The following is a 16,972-nucleotide window of genomic DNA, read 5'->3' as shown; positions in this document are numbered from 1 at the left end:
AAAAATGGCCAGCTGATGAAGAAGTTCCAATCCTGTTGAAAGGAAGGGTTTATTGCAAAATCGTGCAACCACGGGAAGGCAGCTAATTGCACCACAGGTGTTAGTGCGCATATATACATATATATAAATAAATATATAAATGCATAAATAAATATATATAAATATATATATAATTATGTATTGCATTACACGCTATGCGCAGCGCAGGCTGCGCATGTAGAGTCCGCAAAACTTACACTGTCCATATGAAACAGCGCGTCCCGCGTAGCGAATGAAAGCCGAAGATTGCATGTGCGCACTTGCCGCTCGTCACTCGCCACTTCTCGTCATCTCAAATTGCGTCCTCTGCGTGTAGGAATCCAAAACGATTTTTCACACGCACCAAAGAAAAGCGGCTGCTTGCCGTACCAATTTTTGAAGCAATTACATGCGTCCATGCAAAACGCCTTCTGCAGCAATTTATGTCAATCAGTCACATATGCAAGCGAACGCATCCCTACATATGCGTCTGTATGCTCCGCTTATTTTTAGCATATGTGTTGACGTTGCATGCCGCACGTTGAGGTAGGCACAGCACACGTGCAGCAATTGCGAATGTACTCGTATACATTTATATGTACCATATGCGCACCGTACGTAAGCGCACATATATGCGCGTGTGGAGTACTACCAAATAACTGACTAAATCCTCGTTGCTAGGCACGCACTAATTTTCTATATATATGTGTCGCTTTGGTACGCGTAAATACGTGCATGCTTGTGGTTAAGTGGTGTCGTTATAACGCGGGAGGGGTTATATTTCTTCTTTTTCTGCTTTTCTCTTCACGTTTTTTTCGTATTTTTTTGCAGCTCCCCATGTCATATGTCGAAATATATATATAAAATGGCCCCATGAAAAGCGAGTTTTAAATTTTTAAAAAAACATTTTCGTGCACGTTATTTTTGGCATTTTTTAAAAATTTATTTTGTACCCCCAAAAAAATATAATTTAATTTAAAAGAAATATTTTTTTATAAAATTAATTACAAAAAACAAAACACTTTTTTTCTCTTATAACACATTTTTGCTTAACGTTTTCGCTTGAACTTTTTTCACGCATTTTTCTCGTAAAACGACATTCTTCCAAAACTTTTCACTTTCTATAACGTATCCTTAAAAAGCTTTCTTTTATAAGTATATTTTTTCCTCAAAACAACTTAACATCCCTGCAAAGCAAAATGGCCGTAACAAAGATTGGAATTAATGGATTCGGACGTATCGGACGTTTAGTGTTCAGATCGGCTTACGAAAGGAGTGACATCGTAAGTTTTTTTCACTACGCGAGGGAGAAAAATGAAAAAATGTGATAATTGCATCTTCTCCATGATTGTTGCACCGCGAATTTATGATAAGCACGCGAGCTGTGTTTAACCATGGGGCAAACAGAGCGATGTTACACGTGTACGTACACCATCTTGAATGTATTTATTTTTTTTTTTTTTGTCCCGTTGGTCCCCTTTTTTTTTTTTCCCCATTTACATTGAGTGAAAGGTTGCACTGCCGGGAAGAGCCCCCGAACAGCTCACCAGTGTTTGCATGCTTGACTCCCTCATTATCGTTTCTTCCCCTTTTTTCGCAACCCTTTAGGAGGTAGTCGCGGTGAATGACCCATTTATGGACATCAAGCACTTGTGTTACTTGCTCAAGTATGACTCAATCCACGGTGTATTCCCAGAAGAGGTAACCCCAGGCGATGGATTCATCACCGTTGGTAACAAGAAGATTTTTGTACACAGCGAAAAGGACCCAGCACAGATTCCATGGGGCAAATATGATGTTGATGTTGTGTGCGAATCGACTGGTGTGTTCTTGTCCAAGGAATTGTCCAATGCGCATCTTAAGGGAGGAGCAAAGAAGGTTGTCATGTCCGCCCCACCAAAGGATGACACCCCTATTTATGTTATGGGTATTAACCATGATAAGTATGATCCAAAACAACTCATAGTTTCAAATGCATCATGTACCACCAATTGTTTAGCTCCAATTGCAAAAGTACTTAATGACAACTTCGGAATTGTTGAGGGTTTAATGACAACTGTCCATGCTTCGACGGCCAACCAGTTGGTAGTTGATGGACCATCCAAGGGTGGAAAAGACTGGAGAGCTGGCAGATGTGCATTGTCGAACATTATTCCTGCGTCCACTGGTGCAGCTAAGGCAGTAGGTAAGGTCTTACCCGAATTGAATGGAAAGCTCACAGGTGTTGCCTTCAGAGTCCCCATCGGTACCGTATCAGTTGTTGATTTAGTGTGCAGATTGCAAAAGCCAGCGAAATATGAAGAAATTGCGGCTCAAATGAAGAAAGCAGCAGAAGGACCACTGAAGGGAATATTGGGATACACTGAAGATGAAGTTGTGTCCCAAGATTTCGTCCATGATAAGAGGTCCTCCATTTTTGACTTGAAAGCTGGTCTAGCATTGAATGACAACTTTTTCAAAATCGTTTCATGGTACGATAATGAATGGGGATACTCAAACCGTCTACTAGACTTGGCTGTCCACATAACAAAACATTAAGTTGTTTTTACCGTGGGCACAATTACCAGACCTTTACACATTTTTAAATTATGCCCACTTCATCAGAATTAATTCTAAAATGTAGCACACATATAATATATACATATATACGTTTATATATGCGCGAGCAGGATAGCCATTTTTGCCCCCCATAAAAATGAAATGCACGCACGAGAAAAAAAAAGTATAGCTATAATTAACAGTGTCGTATATGCTGTAAAATTTATGCCGTGATTTATGCTCTGATTGATTGCGACAGTTAAGGTTATATTTTATGTCAAAACCGCTTTTGCAATAAATTAACGCAAAGATGGTTGCTATAACTTATAACTACTGAGTTCATGCATATTTTTTACACATATATGATACATGTATATTAGTCCTCCCTTCATGTGCGAACAACTGAGTTTTCTTGTTAATGTAACACAGCTTTTTTTTTTCCATGGGGCATTAAGACCGATGTATATTATGCTAAATAAATAAAATATTGTGAACGCTGTAATAGTGATTAAAGTAATCCCTGTATTATATAAAAGTTGTTAGCATTTCGGCTACGTTATGGATTTTTTTTTTTTTTTGCCGACGCAACGGTAAAATAGCACATTTGCCATGCTCCGATGCAAATGTTTAAGAAGGGAAATTAAAAAGAATGGGGAAAAAAAAAAAAAAAGTCTTCCTCTGCGGCATAGGACAGGATCTACCTCTCCTCCATGTTACGCACACATAAAAAGAGGGCCCCCCCCCCCAAAAAAAAAAGGCCAATATTTAGGTGACAAACGTAAGAAGTGACAAAAAAAAAAAAAAACTCCGAAAGGGAGAAACAAAACACATACGCTTATGGGCGCCCCCCCCCAATTTGTCACGAAATGAACAGTATACGCTGCACCAAATTGAGGAAAGAAAATTTAAAAAACTGGGGATGCACACTACACGTTGCGAGAAACTTTATTCTGTTAGACCCATTCACGTACGTACGCAAATAATGTATTAGTAAAATGTAAATATTTTTGTACACATCTTCATTTTGATCATCCACAGGATGTTTGTAATTGCTGTTTTTCTCAAGAAATAAATCTATGTTATCAAAAATGATAACGGCTGGCTGGTTTTTGAAAGCCATGGTGAAAATTTTCTTTATGTACCGGCTATTTTCCCCGATTGTTTTATTTACCAACAGATGGTTTTCGAATGGAATTATGCACACATTTTGGAATTGAAGAAATATTTTTTTTTTCCCGATGATTCATCCTCCGCATTAGAGAAGTATACGACACGTGTCTGTAGCTTTTTCCTCCCCAAGCTGTACTTTTGCTTTCACGCATGTTCTGCTTAATCGTATTGGTGCTTCCCCCCTCGCTCACCTCGACTGCATTCCCTTCAACTGCGCTGTGAAGTGAACGGTCTATCACTTTTTCGCTAAAAGAGATGTCCTTATAATTTGAGCTAACGATGTGAACTAAAAATTGCAGTAAAGTGCTTTTCCCCACTCCACTGTCCCCATATATCAAACAAATGTTCGGTATATTTATTTTGCTAAAATAAAAACTTAATAATGTTCTTCGTTGCGAATTGTACACACAGTATTTATCATCACGCTGGTACCTATTTTTCAGTATGAACCGTTTCCTAATAGGCGCCAAATGGTCCTCATTTGTGCCCTTTCGAATATGTCTACTGCACATTAATGTTGGGTCTACCCTTTGTTTGGCATAACTGACTGGATCAGGCTCCACATGCAGGCAGTTACCTCTACTGTGGTAGCAATTTTGGTTATCATGGAAAGCATCGTATTTTTTATCGCTCTTCATAAGGGTCAAGTTCCCTGTTGTGGCGTCTTCTCTGCCAGACACCCTGGGCATGTCACCACCCTCACCGCTACCCTTCGAACATTTAAAAATAGCACTCAACTTTGTGTGCCTTTTGAGAAGAGTGCAAATATATTCTTTTATAAAAAAAGGCGAATACAATCGTTCGCTTATATGCTTCCAAAAGTATGTATCATTATGTGTGAAAAAAAAAATGGTGAATTTTTTTTTTTTTTTACTGGTTAAAAAATATTTGTACTTTCGAAGATACTTAAAATACTTCAAATTTGTGAGGCAGTTTACCCATTTAAAATTTGTATTTAATGATTTGCAATTTTGACTTTCTCTTTGAGCATTTACGTTTGTCAGTTCCGGGTTTGTCCTCTGTCTCCTTTTTCTGGACCTTCTTATAACACCCCTTTGAAATTTATAATAATATGCAAAAAAGCATTTAAAGAGATTTACATTTTTTTGGCGGGCGCTGTCAAAATAATCCACCTTACTAGACAAAACGGAGCACACATCTTTGATCGAAAATTTTTTCTTCTTTGAGATCCTTTTGTGGATATTTCTGTTCATGTGAATGTAGTATGGGATGGCCGTACTGACAAAATGAGAGATAATTATTTTGCAATCAAAGAGGTCCCTATATAAGTCGAAAGCCCCCCTCGTTTTGTGTAAACCGATTAATTTAACACAGAGCTTTTTCTTGCCCCATTTTTTTAGCAACTTATTTTTTAAGTAATAAATGGAGTTATATATATGCATATTGACATCTCGTGCGTTCCTTTTTTTCCCCCGACCATCCGTTTGGAAGAAATTTGTTGATTCGTCTGATTCGCGGTTGCCAACGTCGTCATCGCCGTCGTCATCATCATCACCACCCCCAGCTGCACCACCGCCAGCCGCACCACCGCCAACCGCATCACCGCTGTGGCGATTCCCCTTACTGCCCTCTCTTATGGACACCACCCAGTCATCAAAGTAGGGCAGAAACAGGACCGACTTGGGCACTTTCTCTCTTTTAACATACTTTACAAACTCTGCAAATACGTCTTTAACGAACTTTGCAATGTTGTCGTGATTATAAATACTGACAAGGTCAAGGACGTACAAGGGGATGTTCAAATCTTTTTTTATATATTGTAAAATGTTGTTACACGTCTCGTACGAATTCCTTTCACAACACTGAACGCAAGCAGACGTGTTCTCATCATTGGCAAGGAACTCTTTCAGTTTATAAACGTTACGGGCATTATCATCGTTTCGCTTTTTTTTTCTTTTTTCCATTATTAGGTAAGTTTTATTGAATAGGCAAGGTACATTATATGGGCATGCTCTTTTTGCATGTAGATGTCAAAGCGACAGAGGCTCGGTGGCTTTTTGCTGCCTGATCGGATGGCTCCTCGATGGAAAGAAGTTTACACGGTAAGAAGTTTCCCCCCTTTCTGAGTAGCCACATGAGTGATATGTTGATCTGAAAAAGGGTTCAGAAAAACTGCAAACCGGATTCAAACCGGATTCTAACCCGATGCAAACCCGATGCAAACCCGTTACAAGCACAGGCACTGTCCCAATCATAGTGATGCCTACTTGACAGCTTTAGCTTCCCGCATGGGCAAACGCGCCAACGTTGTTGCTTGGATGTACGTTCCAGATGAATGGCGAACAGGTGCGACTGAACGGGCAGGGGGGGCCCATAAATGAGAGAAAGAAATAAAAAAAAAAGGGGGGGGAAATAAGAAAAAAGGGGAAAAAAGAGGAGAAAAAAGCAAAAGGGACATCCGTCGAGAACGCCTAAACGTGGGATCTGCATTTATTTACCCCCCACCTTGTTGCCGAAAATTTTTGCGCAGAATTCTCCATTAGTTAAGGGCATATGCCGGTGAGCATGGTCCCAATGTAGCCGCTTAATTATCAGCGTTTTCCCCAGAATTAGGCAAACGTGTCAAAAAGCGTAGACGCTATTCGCTACGGTGGGTGGTGTGCTTTCATTTTTTGCACTTCCTTTTTTGGCGACCTATTCACCTTCCCCTCCCCCTAATCATCTCTCCTGCTAGTTCAATGCTAACCACTTTTTTACTAAAAATGGATGCCATTTTTTATTTTAACAAAATGTTTTTTAAATTCTAAAAACAAAGACTAAATAAAAAAAAAAAAAAAATTAATAACTAATAAGGTGAAACTAAGATAACTTTCACACCAAAGGGGAGTATAATTAATAAACCATACATAAAACTATTCACAATAAGGGTAGCTTCACTAGGAAGATATAAATATACATAAAAAAAAGGGTGTATATAATTATATATCATTTAACATATGCACACATTTGGCATTTATAATGCTGGTACGGTAGCCATATGAAAAAAAATACATCATAAATAATTTATCATTTACAATGGTATTTAAAAATAAAAAAAAAAGGAAAATAATGTCATATGTACCCAAAACAAAACAATACAAACAAGAAGTACAAAACAATCCACGAATGAAACAATCTAGGAAGAAACAAACCAAATGGAACAAATTAATTTGCTACATTCAACACAAAATTATCCAAATATAAAAAAAAAAAAAATAATAAATAAGGTGTATAAATTAAGTACTAATTTATAAGCAAACAAAAAATATTAATTATGATATAATGTGGATAATACATTTAAATGTTTTCTTCGTTCCCCTTTAGAAAGTCTCCATTCTGTTTGTCTTGTTCTACCATTTGTTATGTGTTGTTACATAATAGAGGGTGTACATATCCCGAGGGGGGGGGGGTACTTAACATATATTTTTGCCTATTTTTTTTTTTTTTTTTTTTTTATTTTAATTATAAAAAAATACCATACTTTTTACTTTGCATATATACATTTAAAAAAATAAAACAGTAGAGTGGCGTGATGCCGTTAGAGACGTGGCCAAATGATGAATTTACAGCGCGGTGAGTGGGGAAAAACACTCTCCTCCCCTATCCACCCCACGGTCGATGGTGAGGTCATCATGTTTTTTCCTTATCTCTGTACCCATTCCACTGGTTCTCTATTCTTCGATTTATGTTGTCAAACAATTCAATGTCATTCTGTTTGTTCAGTATGGAATCCTTGGCAGAAAAAATGGAGGTGTTCTTAAACGCGTTGATAATATTCAACATATGATTTTGAAAATTCGAGATATCGATAATTTCCTTATCGTTATAATTTTCCTTCAATTTTTCAAACACATATTTATATTTCTCATTATCTCTTATAAATAATCGCAACACATAATTAACAATGGAGTAGTTATAGATGTTCATATTAAATACAGGGACCATGCAATAAATAATTCGCAGCATTAAGTTGCTCGAACTTTGGAATAAATGAAAATCATCACCTTCAAATAAATTTTGGTAGCTCTCCAAAAAGCTCATAATATGGTACAGTTCATTTACAGGGGTGAGTATTTTTTCGAAGCAAAATCCAGAGTGGGCCAAGGAAACAAAAACGTCTATTTCGATTTGTCTGATGTTAAATTCGTTTATCTTATCCTTTAAGTCTAACATTTCTAAAATTTCCTTAAAACATGTGCTTTCATTTATCTGCTGCATTCGGGAAGCCACTGTTAAGCAGCAAATGCCCATTATTTTTAGTATATCCTTTTCGAGGTTCTTTTTTAACAATTTAAAAATAATTACATTTAAAAATCGGTTGTTGCAGAGCAACACCTTTAATGCGTCGCACGCTACGTAAGCCAATTCCTCATAATCATCTAAAAATAATTTTTCTGCTATCACAAAAAGCCACGTTTTGATATTTACATAATCATTGTATCCACAGTTAACCGTTTCCAGGCCGCTATAAAATATGTCTTTCAAGTTACAGTCTTCTAAAAAGTTTTCGTGCAATTTTATTCTTCTCGTGTTTGTTATTATTTCTCGCATGCTAATCACTTTTTCCATTTTGCCCCACCGCCGTGGCCCCTTTTTCGCACAATCCGTTAATGTAACGAGTGAAGGAATGGGATTAATACGGGGATTCAAGCAAACTGCGCTTACGTGTGCGATGGGTCTACCACTACCTCCTATGACTGCTTTTTCCCCTTTATTTTTTTGCAATGTGGGGTATGAGCAAATACAAGTTGGCCTTTCTCTATACTGGTGAATACATTCACACTGTGACACGATGCAATAACTACGCAATGAAACTCCCGTTTGGGCATACAACTACATAAGTTGGTTTTCACGCGCAGTTGCTCTATGGGGAATCAACCGTTATGCTTTTTTTGCCACATAAAGCTTTGTAAAACATATGAGAAGAAAAAAAAAAAAAAGAAAAAAAGGGGGTAAAAAGAGGAGCACGGGAGAAACAAAGTATAAATACATTTTAAAACAAACAAGGTTTTAATCGTGACAAGGCTTTTTCATTCTTGCTTTGCTTCGCTCAGCTTCTCTTTTCTGGTTGCCCCCAATTTGGGGGATATTTTTCCCACGAAGGATGAATTAAATCACAAGAAAACAAGTGCCAGGTATTCGTAATGACAATAAAAATTATTAAACAAAAAAAAAGAAAAAGGGAGAATCTTGCTGCAAGGTAGATATACTTATAAAAAAAAAATAAATAAATATTTCCATAAAAGCGTATATTTTTGTCACATACGCAATTATTTATGGTACAGCTTAGGAATATTTATTTTCATAATATTCAGTGGGTATGGTACAAATGCGCAAATTTGGATTTGTTTGTATTTGTACTGTATGCATAATTTTGCCGCTTATTTTATTACATGCCTCACGAGCATATAGCATAAAGTACAATATAGCACAATATGACATAAAAAATAATACAGCACAAATGGCATAAAAAATAATACAGCAAAATATTATGACGTACCATAAGTATACTATATACTATGCTATACAAATTAATTGCATACATCCGTCAGGTACATAAATATATATACGTATATATACTCACGTACAGAACTCTGTACTTGCTTATACGCACGTGCGCTATACCTCCCTTACGTATAAAATTATATATCATGATGACGTATCCCCTCGCATATGCCGACGGGCTGGTAGAAGGTATATGGGCGCTTTCCAAAAAGAACGAAACCACAGCTTTTTGTCAAGGAAACAAAGAAGACATAATTTAACGACGAAATATTTTTTACAAATATGACATTATGCGAATTTGCAGGGCGTACCATTAAGCAGTAGGCATAAATAATTACATACATATATATTTATTATTTTATGTATATGCAGTACAATAAACTGGGTAATGCTGTTGGTATATACACTTACATAACTTTACAAACCGCAAAGGGGGAAAAGAAAAACCTCTTTTTTGTATAAAATAAACACGCAAATTCTCAAATTCGCAGATTCACAAAAATAGTGAAAAAAAAAAAAATCATATTTTTGCCTACTAATTATACATGCCTGCTTTTTCGCCTATTTGTACAATTTTAAGGGACAAATGAAATGCGCATTTTATTTTGTACATAATATTATTTGCGTAATGTTGATAATGCGACTGGGCTAGGGTAAAGAAGCATGCTTATATTAATTTTTTAAAATTACTTACCCGTTTATGTATGATTTGCAACGTGTTATGTTTTCCACATGAATAATATTCACGCGACAAAAAAAAAGTTCATCCTTTTTTTCTGTTCCTGCGCGGTAGCACAAAGTAGTGTTCATTTTTGAGCCCCCTTTTTGCCCTTATTTTTTATTGCCTTTATTTGTCGCATTTTTTTACCCCTCATTTGTCACATTTTATTTTTTTTCCCCTCATTTGTCGCATTTTATTTTTTTGCCCCTCATTTGTCACATTTTATTTTTTTGCCCCTCATTTGTCACATTTTATTTTTTTGCCCCTCATTTGTCACATTTTATTTTTTTTTCCCTCATATGTTGCATTTTTTTTGCCCATTTTCCCCCGCTAGTTCATTGTTAAGTTCAAAATGTTCCTGCATTCACAAAACAAGTCATCAAAGTCGGGTCCGAGCCTTTTGCAAACCTGAATGGAAATGAGTTTCAGTCGCGTTGGCACGTGAATGCGCGGATGTATGTTTAAACATGTATACATTTAAATTGTGCGCATTTTGCGTGTATGCATTTTTGCGCGTATGCATTTTCGTGCGTATCTATTTTCACAGGTACGCTTTTTCACAGGTATGCGTTTGCATGTGCGTGCGGGCATCTCCTGTCTCACCTTCATTTTCAAATCGATATTGCTTGTTTGGCCCAGCACGTGCTTCAGCGAACGTACGTGATGGGCGTAATCCCAGATTGTTCCTTTTTCCCCCGCTCGAGTGGGTTGTATATTTATGGCGGATAAAATGTACCGAGAAAAATCAAAAGTCAGCACGTCGTTCTTGGCATTCAAATACTTATACTTTTCGGTTGGGAAATTTTTATGTAATTTTAAGTGAATGCTATTAATTTGAAACAACTTAGCCACATATTTTATGGTGTTGTTGTCGACGCAACTGTAGGAGCAGTAGTCCCTTAAATATTTTTTATTGCCGTGAAGGATAACCTGAATGTATAAAATTTTGGGGATAAAGGCGTACACCAGATCGTCGTAATTTTTTTCGTACGCCTAAAAAGGGGAAGGGGAAAGTTCCGGTGTGCATATCAGCGCACGTGCATGGCGAAGGATATAATTATTTTTGCAAAAGTGTGGCAAAGTGGCACACTCGTGATGCGTAGCTATATGTACACAGGGGGGGAAGTTCCCATATGAATGCACTTATTTAGAGTGCGTGTGTTGCTCCGGTGGAAAGCCACCCTTTCTCTGCGCGGCCATGCCGTTTTTCCATTATTTGTGAAGATCCGTACCTTCAACAAAATCAGCGTCTCGTAAAACACAGGGTGTTGCTCCACCAACGAAATAAAATCTTCAAGACCTAAATTGAGGAAGTTTATTTTGTAGTTGCCAATCGGAATGTTCTCCTGCACGACGTGGTCAAACATCTTTTCAAAGCTCTTTTCGTACAATTTTTTACGCCCCAAATTGTTGAAAACAATGCATTTGTCGAAATAAGCTAAAAAATTGCTGCTTTTTCCTTGTTGTAAATGTAGCTTATTGTGCAAATATACATATTTGAGCTGCAAAATTAGGAGGTAAATATCGTTCAAGTTCGTGTGGTACTCATATAAATTGTCCATTTCTAGTAATATGAGAGCGCAATGGTGTAGCAGGTTTATGCAAACGATTATTGTACGAACGTGCAATAGGTCAAACACGTCTTTATCTCCCTGTAAACTTTGCACACAGCTGTTCGCTTCCCGATTTAGCAGTTCGTACAGCTCATGCTTCAGTCCCACTTGTTTATAAACCCGTGCTAATATTTCCATGTCGCATTTAGAAAACTCTTTGCAGTAGTGCACCACGTAGAAGGACAATATGTAGACAAACAAATGGTCATCATAAAATATAAAGGGAGAAGCGGAGGGGATCATCTTTCTCTTTTCAAATGTTTTGACGTAATTCTCTTCGTAAAAATTGATTAAATCTGAAAATTTTAATCCTTTAAAATTGTACGAAATGTTTACTTGGTTTTGCTCTGCCCTGTTTTTCTCCTGTTTTTCTTTTCTGTACAAATCGTGCACGGCATTCAGTAGGTGCAAAACTTTTTCATTTTTAATTTTTCCACCGCGTTGCAGAGGGTGATTACTGACGTGATTACTGGCGTGATTATTGGCGCGATTATTGGCGCTGCTACCGCCGCTGCTCACATTCGCCTGAGCATTTTTGCGTCTCCGAATGGTGCCTCTATTTGGAGCCGCATCATCACCCGAGTGGTTATCTACCCTTTGGGTGGCACTCCCTGGTACACTTCCCCCAGGCTGCCGCTCTGCAAGGTAATACTCGTTTACCCCGTCACGCGGGGGACCTAGCTTGCACAATGCTTGGTTGTACAATAAACAGCTGCTATTGAGAGAAACGCTAAGGTCGCAATTGAAATTGTACACATTCAGCGACAGAAACATATTTCTGTTATACTTTAAAAAATCAAAAATGGACATATCTTTAAAGAGTAGTTTAAAAAGGAAGTCTAATTTGTCATACTCGTTTATGTTTACCAAAAGTCGAAAAATAAGGTGCCATTTTTTTCTTCTTACATAAGTGTGCCTTCTCATTTTGATCAAATTCGTAATGTAAGTGATGTGCCGCTCGGATGTGAATTTGCACGCTAGTTTGTATAAAAAGATAAGCACCTCTACTTCTACTTCTGCGGGTAAGACTATGCAATGCTTTCGGTAGAAGCTAATTAGGTTGGAACATAACATGTTGGCAAAATTGGGCTCTCCTTTTTTGATACCTCCCATGAGTTTGCGAATATCTCCCTGGCGGTAGTAGAATCCTCGTTTCTTCCTACTCTGTGTCCCTTCCCCTTTGCGCCCATTCCTTATCATCACACGCAGCAGGTAGAAGTAGACATCCAGCAGGCTCCTAAAGTAGCACCTCCCACATAGCCAGTTGCACGAATTGGTCAATATCAAATTTGTGTACTCACTGAAGAACTCGTGGGAGCATTCGTGGTAAAGGAAAATTCTATCCGCGCATCGTCTCTTCGCGGTGTCATTCTTGGTAGTATCATTCTTGGCAGTGTCATTCTTCGCGGTGTCATTCTTGGTAGTGTCATTCTTGGCAGTGTCATTCTTGGCGACGCCATTCTGCAAATGTGAGTGCCCTGTTAAGTGCCCCCTCTTTTCTTTTTTCCTCCCCCGGGTGCACCTCTGCAGAGACATAGCCATATTACCACTGCCAGTGTCGCAGCTTTTATCTAGACGTTTGCGCAAACTGTACTTTTGGAAACTACTTAAAAGGAGTAAAATAAAGTTATGATAAATCAGTAAATTTGTAGCAAGGGTATTCATTTTGATTTTAAACAAGTACGTGAATTTCAATCCGATGGATGCATCGAACGCCTTCGTTCCATTTAGGCTAACTGAATTCTTTAGAAGGTAAAAGTATAGTGTTAACAGGATGGGGTCCCAATTTGATTGATGCAACACCGGTCTTGCTATAAGCCCACTCATTCCACATATTCGGCTTTTAACTGTAAGTAATAATTCCGCCCTCAGAATAAATGCATAGATATCACAACTGCATTTTTTTTTGGCTCTTTCAAACAGGTGTTCCAACCGGTTGGAAGTTCTTTTTCCCTTCTTGGGGGATAATAATTTCGTTAGATCTCCCCCCGATTGGGGGCCATTACACAAACAGTAATATATAACGAGGGCATAAACCGAATTGTAGTGAATGTACTTATATATATCGACAATGTGCAGATGGGACTTGTCATTTTTCATGTTTAATTTTGTTTCCAGATTTTTTTTCACATCAATTTCGTTTTTATTAAAGAAGGAATAATTTCTTATTTTTCTAAAAGGGTCATAAGGGGAAGGCCACTTCTCATCGTTTCGATCACTTAGACATGCGTCAAAAATGGATCGCTGTTCCATCCACGTTGAAACCTCTCCCCTGTGTATATTTGTGTTTCCCTTCTCTCGTTTGGTATCGCAATTTAGGTTACTTCTACGCGTGTTGATGCCCTTTTTTGCGTTTTGTCGAAATGACTCTTTCCAGGGTGCGCCTTTTTTTAGCATCATCCTTTCACCCTTCTTTATTTTCTTGTATATGCTCAAAATGGAAAACTTGTCTACTATCCGATGCGCCGTGATCACGTCAAAATTGTTAATTAAATTATTTATACATATAAAAATGCTCACCAAAAGGGTTATGTTGTCCTCATGGTTTACGAACCTTTTATGACTCTTTTCCCTAAAAATGAAATTTTCATCATGTGAGCCATTTTGCTTTTGTTTCTCCTTTCCGATATCCGTTCCTTGATTAGGGATTATATCACCACTTTCTGAGTATATGGCTTCCTTTTTTTTGCCATACGTAGAGGGTTCATAAGGGTTAACGAGCTCTCCAGTAGGCTTCCTCGTCAGCATGGCGCTGCTCCCATATGAGTTTCTTCCCTGGGTGGACTGTGGTAGAAGACCCTTTTGTGTACCTCCCACGTAATTCACATTTTTCACATTTTCACCACTTGGCTCTTCCCCCTTTCTGCAAAATTGGCTTATCCGTTTTAACTGCCGTTCTGTTGTAACTCCACATGGAGGAACCCCCATTTTAGTGACGCTGTGCACATGCACCACTGTATTTTTATTTCTGTCCGTCCTGATTTTTTTTAAAATGTGTTTTATCCGAGGTATACTCAGTTGATTAAACTGTATAGAAATTTTATCCCTTGTTGATAGGTTCAGCAGATACAATACTTTCAATTTCAGGTCGTTTGTTGTCTTTTTACTCACACAAAGGTGCTTAACAATTTGTACGTTTCTTTCAAAATTGCGGAAGAATTTCCCCTCGTAGTCGTAAAGCTGATCGCGAAGCTGCAGATGCTCATTGTCTGCTTCAAAGTTGGGAAAGGTGTCCTCATGACATTTTATATATTTTTTTCTATTCTCATTGTAGTCTTTAAATAAAAACAAATTTTCGCATTCTTCGTTGTTAAGGGGGAGGAAGTTCAGTATGGACAGCCCGGGGCACTCCTTCTCCTTCTTCTTCTCCTTTTCATTCTCCTTCTTCTCCCCCTTCTCCTTCCTCCTTCTCCCTTTAGAGTTCCTACTAAGCAGCTTTTTATTTGATAGTATCTTCTCCTCCACGTACAGGAAGATGTTTTTTTTCCCCCTGTTAACCTTTTCGGACACCTCACTGGATTGTTTTCTCAACACATTTGTGAGCAATATACAGAGTAGCAAAATGGTCGTCTGATCGTAGACACTTAACTTGGATTGAAATGTGTATGAGTAGTTCAAAAGAAAGGTGAGGAAAATTACCTTCGAATATCCCCACGAGAGGGACACATTATACAGCGCAATTAGGTAGTCTTCCACGTAATGTTTCTCCTTTATGATAAATAAAAAGTTTTTAAAACATGTGTAATGGGTCAGCACAAATTTGTTCAATGTGATGTGCCTCCTATTGTATGGGAAGGCATATTTCAAGGAGGTCTTTTCTATAGACGTATGAATATCAGTAAGCATTTTTTGGGCCCTCTCAAATTTGTTTCTATCTGATAATTCTTCACATGCATCGAAAATTGTGAAGTGGATATCCTTCCTCAGGTCTACGTTCGCCAGAGCGTTATGCGCATAAAAGGCAAAATCGTATTTGCAGTCTTGCCTTGTTCGTACGAGCATCTCCAGAATGATATGTCTGCACAGAGGGAAGGAATCGAACATCGCATGATAATGCAGTGACATACATGAGAATAACTGCTTTTATCACGTGAGAAAATGAGTACCATATTTGTGGGGGGATAAACACAGCGGAGGTGATATCATATTTCACTCAACAAAAAAAAGGGGGAACACTCTGGGGAGGTGACCGCCCCTTGCTCACTCGAGTGGTATACCTCGTACTGGGTTGCTCCATCAAGAGATAATTTACAAGGTGCTTAAAAAAAAAGTAGTATAAATTGTTTCCATTTGTGTATCTCTTCCTAACGTACTTGTTGTAATGCTTCTTCAGATAATGCAGTGCGCGATCAAAGTGACACTCGCGAACACATCGCACAAAATTACAGAAACAAACTATGGGTTTGTCAAAATAAAAGATGTAGAGAAATCTGTCCAGTAAATTGTATATACCATTGGTAAGGAGAAAAAAAATTAGCACATATGTCGTTTCTTTTTTTTTCATCACATCGAAAAAGACGTCTATCCTCTTCACTTGGTACTCCCCTAAATTATGCACACAATGGTAAAATTTCAATTTTTCCAGATTTAAAAGTTGCATATCTTTGAGATATAATAGGTACCCACTAATTTGTAGGTAAAACCACACATTCTTTAACATGACCATTAAGTTGCTATATTCTGCTTTTTTTTTTAAAGAATGTTATAAATTTGTGAAGATCATCAAATGAGTAAAATTTCCTTCCAAAGGTTTTTTCATGCGTGTTCAGATGGGTAAGGTTAAGATGCTTCTGGGTAGACATTACTGCTACTGCCCTTTTGCACCTGTCCACAAATAGGTAGGGAAAACTGCTTCTAAAAATAAACTGCACGTAGGCTGTGAGGTATATGTAAAATTTCGTGTAAAACGTATTATGCTTGATAACCATTTCGACAGCATTCTGCAAACGCCTGTAGTCATAACTGTTGTAAATCAAATGGTAGAGTAACTCCAGAACTGTTTTTCCCGCTTGGATTGTGCCACTTTCGTGATTGTAAAAATGGGTATTCCCCGTGAAGACACTTTGTATCTTTTGTAGCAGTGCGTTGGTAGATTTGTATGCACTGCCATTATTGAGGGTCTCATCTTTGTAGTTATCCCTACCTCCGCCTCTTTCCGCTTCTCCAGTTTGGTGTTCCAAATTGTGCGCCTTGTCCCTCGCTTGATACCTCATTATTGTGTTCATATTTTTTTGAACATGATTTAAGAAGGTAAGTATGTGCCTCTTGGTGTGCTTATTCTTTGTGTATAAATTCACGATGTCTTGGCACGTCTTAATGTCTATATTTTTATCAATACATTCGTAGAAAAATATAAAAATGTCATTTTTTTTGCTCAAAATGTGTAGCAATGTTAAGGGCTGGTGCA

General features: G+C 37.8%; 4 protein-coding genes across 4 annotated transcripts; 1 reads left to right on the top strand and 3 right to left on the bottom strand.

Annotated features, from left to right (window-relative positions):
- Positions 1–1,217: 1,217 nt before the first annotated feature.
- PCYB_125230 (glyceraldehyde-3-phosphate dehydrogenase) lies at positions 1,218–2,556 on the top strand (the record flags this gene model as incomplete). Its single annotated transcript, XM_004223856.1, has 2 exons — positions 1,218–1,301; positions 1,627–2,556. The coding sequence occupies 2 exons, from the start codon at positions 1,218–1,220 to the stop codon at positions 2,554–2,556; spliced, it is 1,014 nt and encodes a 337-aa protein (XP_004223904.1).
- Positions 2,557–3,719: 1,163 nt separating this feature from the next.
- Positions 3,720–5,651, bottom strand: PCYB_125220 (hypothetical protein; the record flags this gene model as incomplete). Its single annotated transcript, XM_004223855.1, has 2 exons — positions 3,720–4,965; positions 5,395–5,651. 2 exons carry the CDS (start codon positions 5,649–5,651, stop codon positions 3,720–3,722), a joined length of 1,503 nt encoding a protein of 500 aa, XP_004223903.1.
- A 1,705-nt stretch (positions 5,652–7,356) lies between these two features.
- Positions 7,357–8,295, bottom strand: PCYB_125210 (hypothetical protein; the record flags this gene model as incomplete). Its single annotated transcript, XM_004223854.1, has 3 exons — positions 7,357–7,730; positions 7,843–7,858; positions 7,957–8,295. 3 exons carry the CDS (start codon positions 8,293–8,295, stop codon positions 7,357–7,359), a joined length of 729 nt encoding a protein of 242 aa, XP_004223902.1.
- A 1,987-nt stretch (positions 8,296–10,282) lies between these two features.
- On the bottom strand, positions 10,283–14,493 carry PCYB_125200 (hypothetical protein; the record flags this gene model as incomplete). The annotated part of the gene is made up of 3 exons (XM_004223853.1): positions 10,283–10,360; positions 10,556–10,945; positions 11,185–14,493. The coding sequence occupies 3 exons, from the start codon at positions 14,491–14,493 to the stop codon at positions 10,283–10,285; spliced, it is 3,777 nt and encodes a 1,258-aa protein (XP_004223901.1).
- Positions 14,494–16,972: the final 2,479 nt, after the last annotated feature.

Source organism: Plasmodium cynomolgi, chromosome 12 (genome assembly GCF_000321355.1).
Source record: "Plasmodium cynomolgi strain B DNA, chromosome 12, whole genome shotgun sequence".
NCBI lineage: Eukaryota > Apicomplexa > Aconoidasida > Haemosporida > Plasmodiidae > Plasmodium > Plasmodium cynomolgi.
The sequence above is the reverse complement of the archived record's forward strand: the minus strand, read 5'-3'. Positions and strand labels throughout refer to the sequence as shown.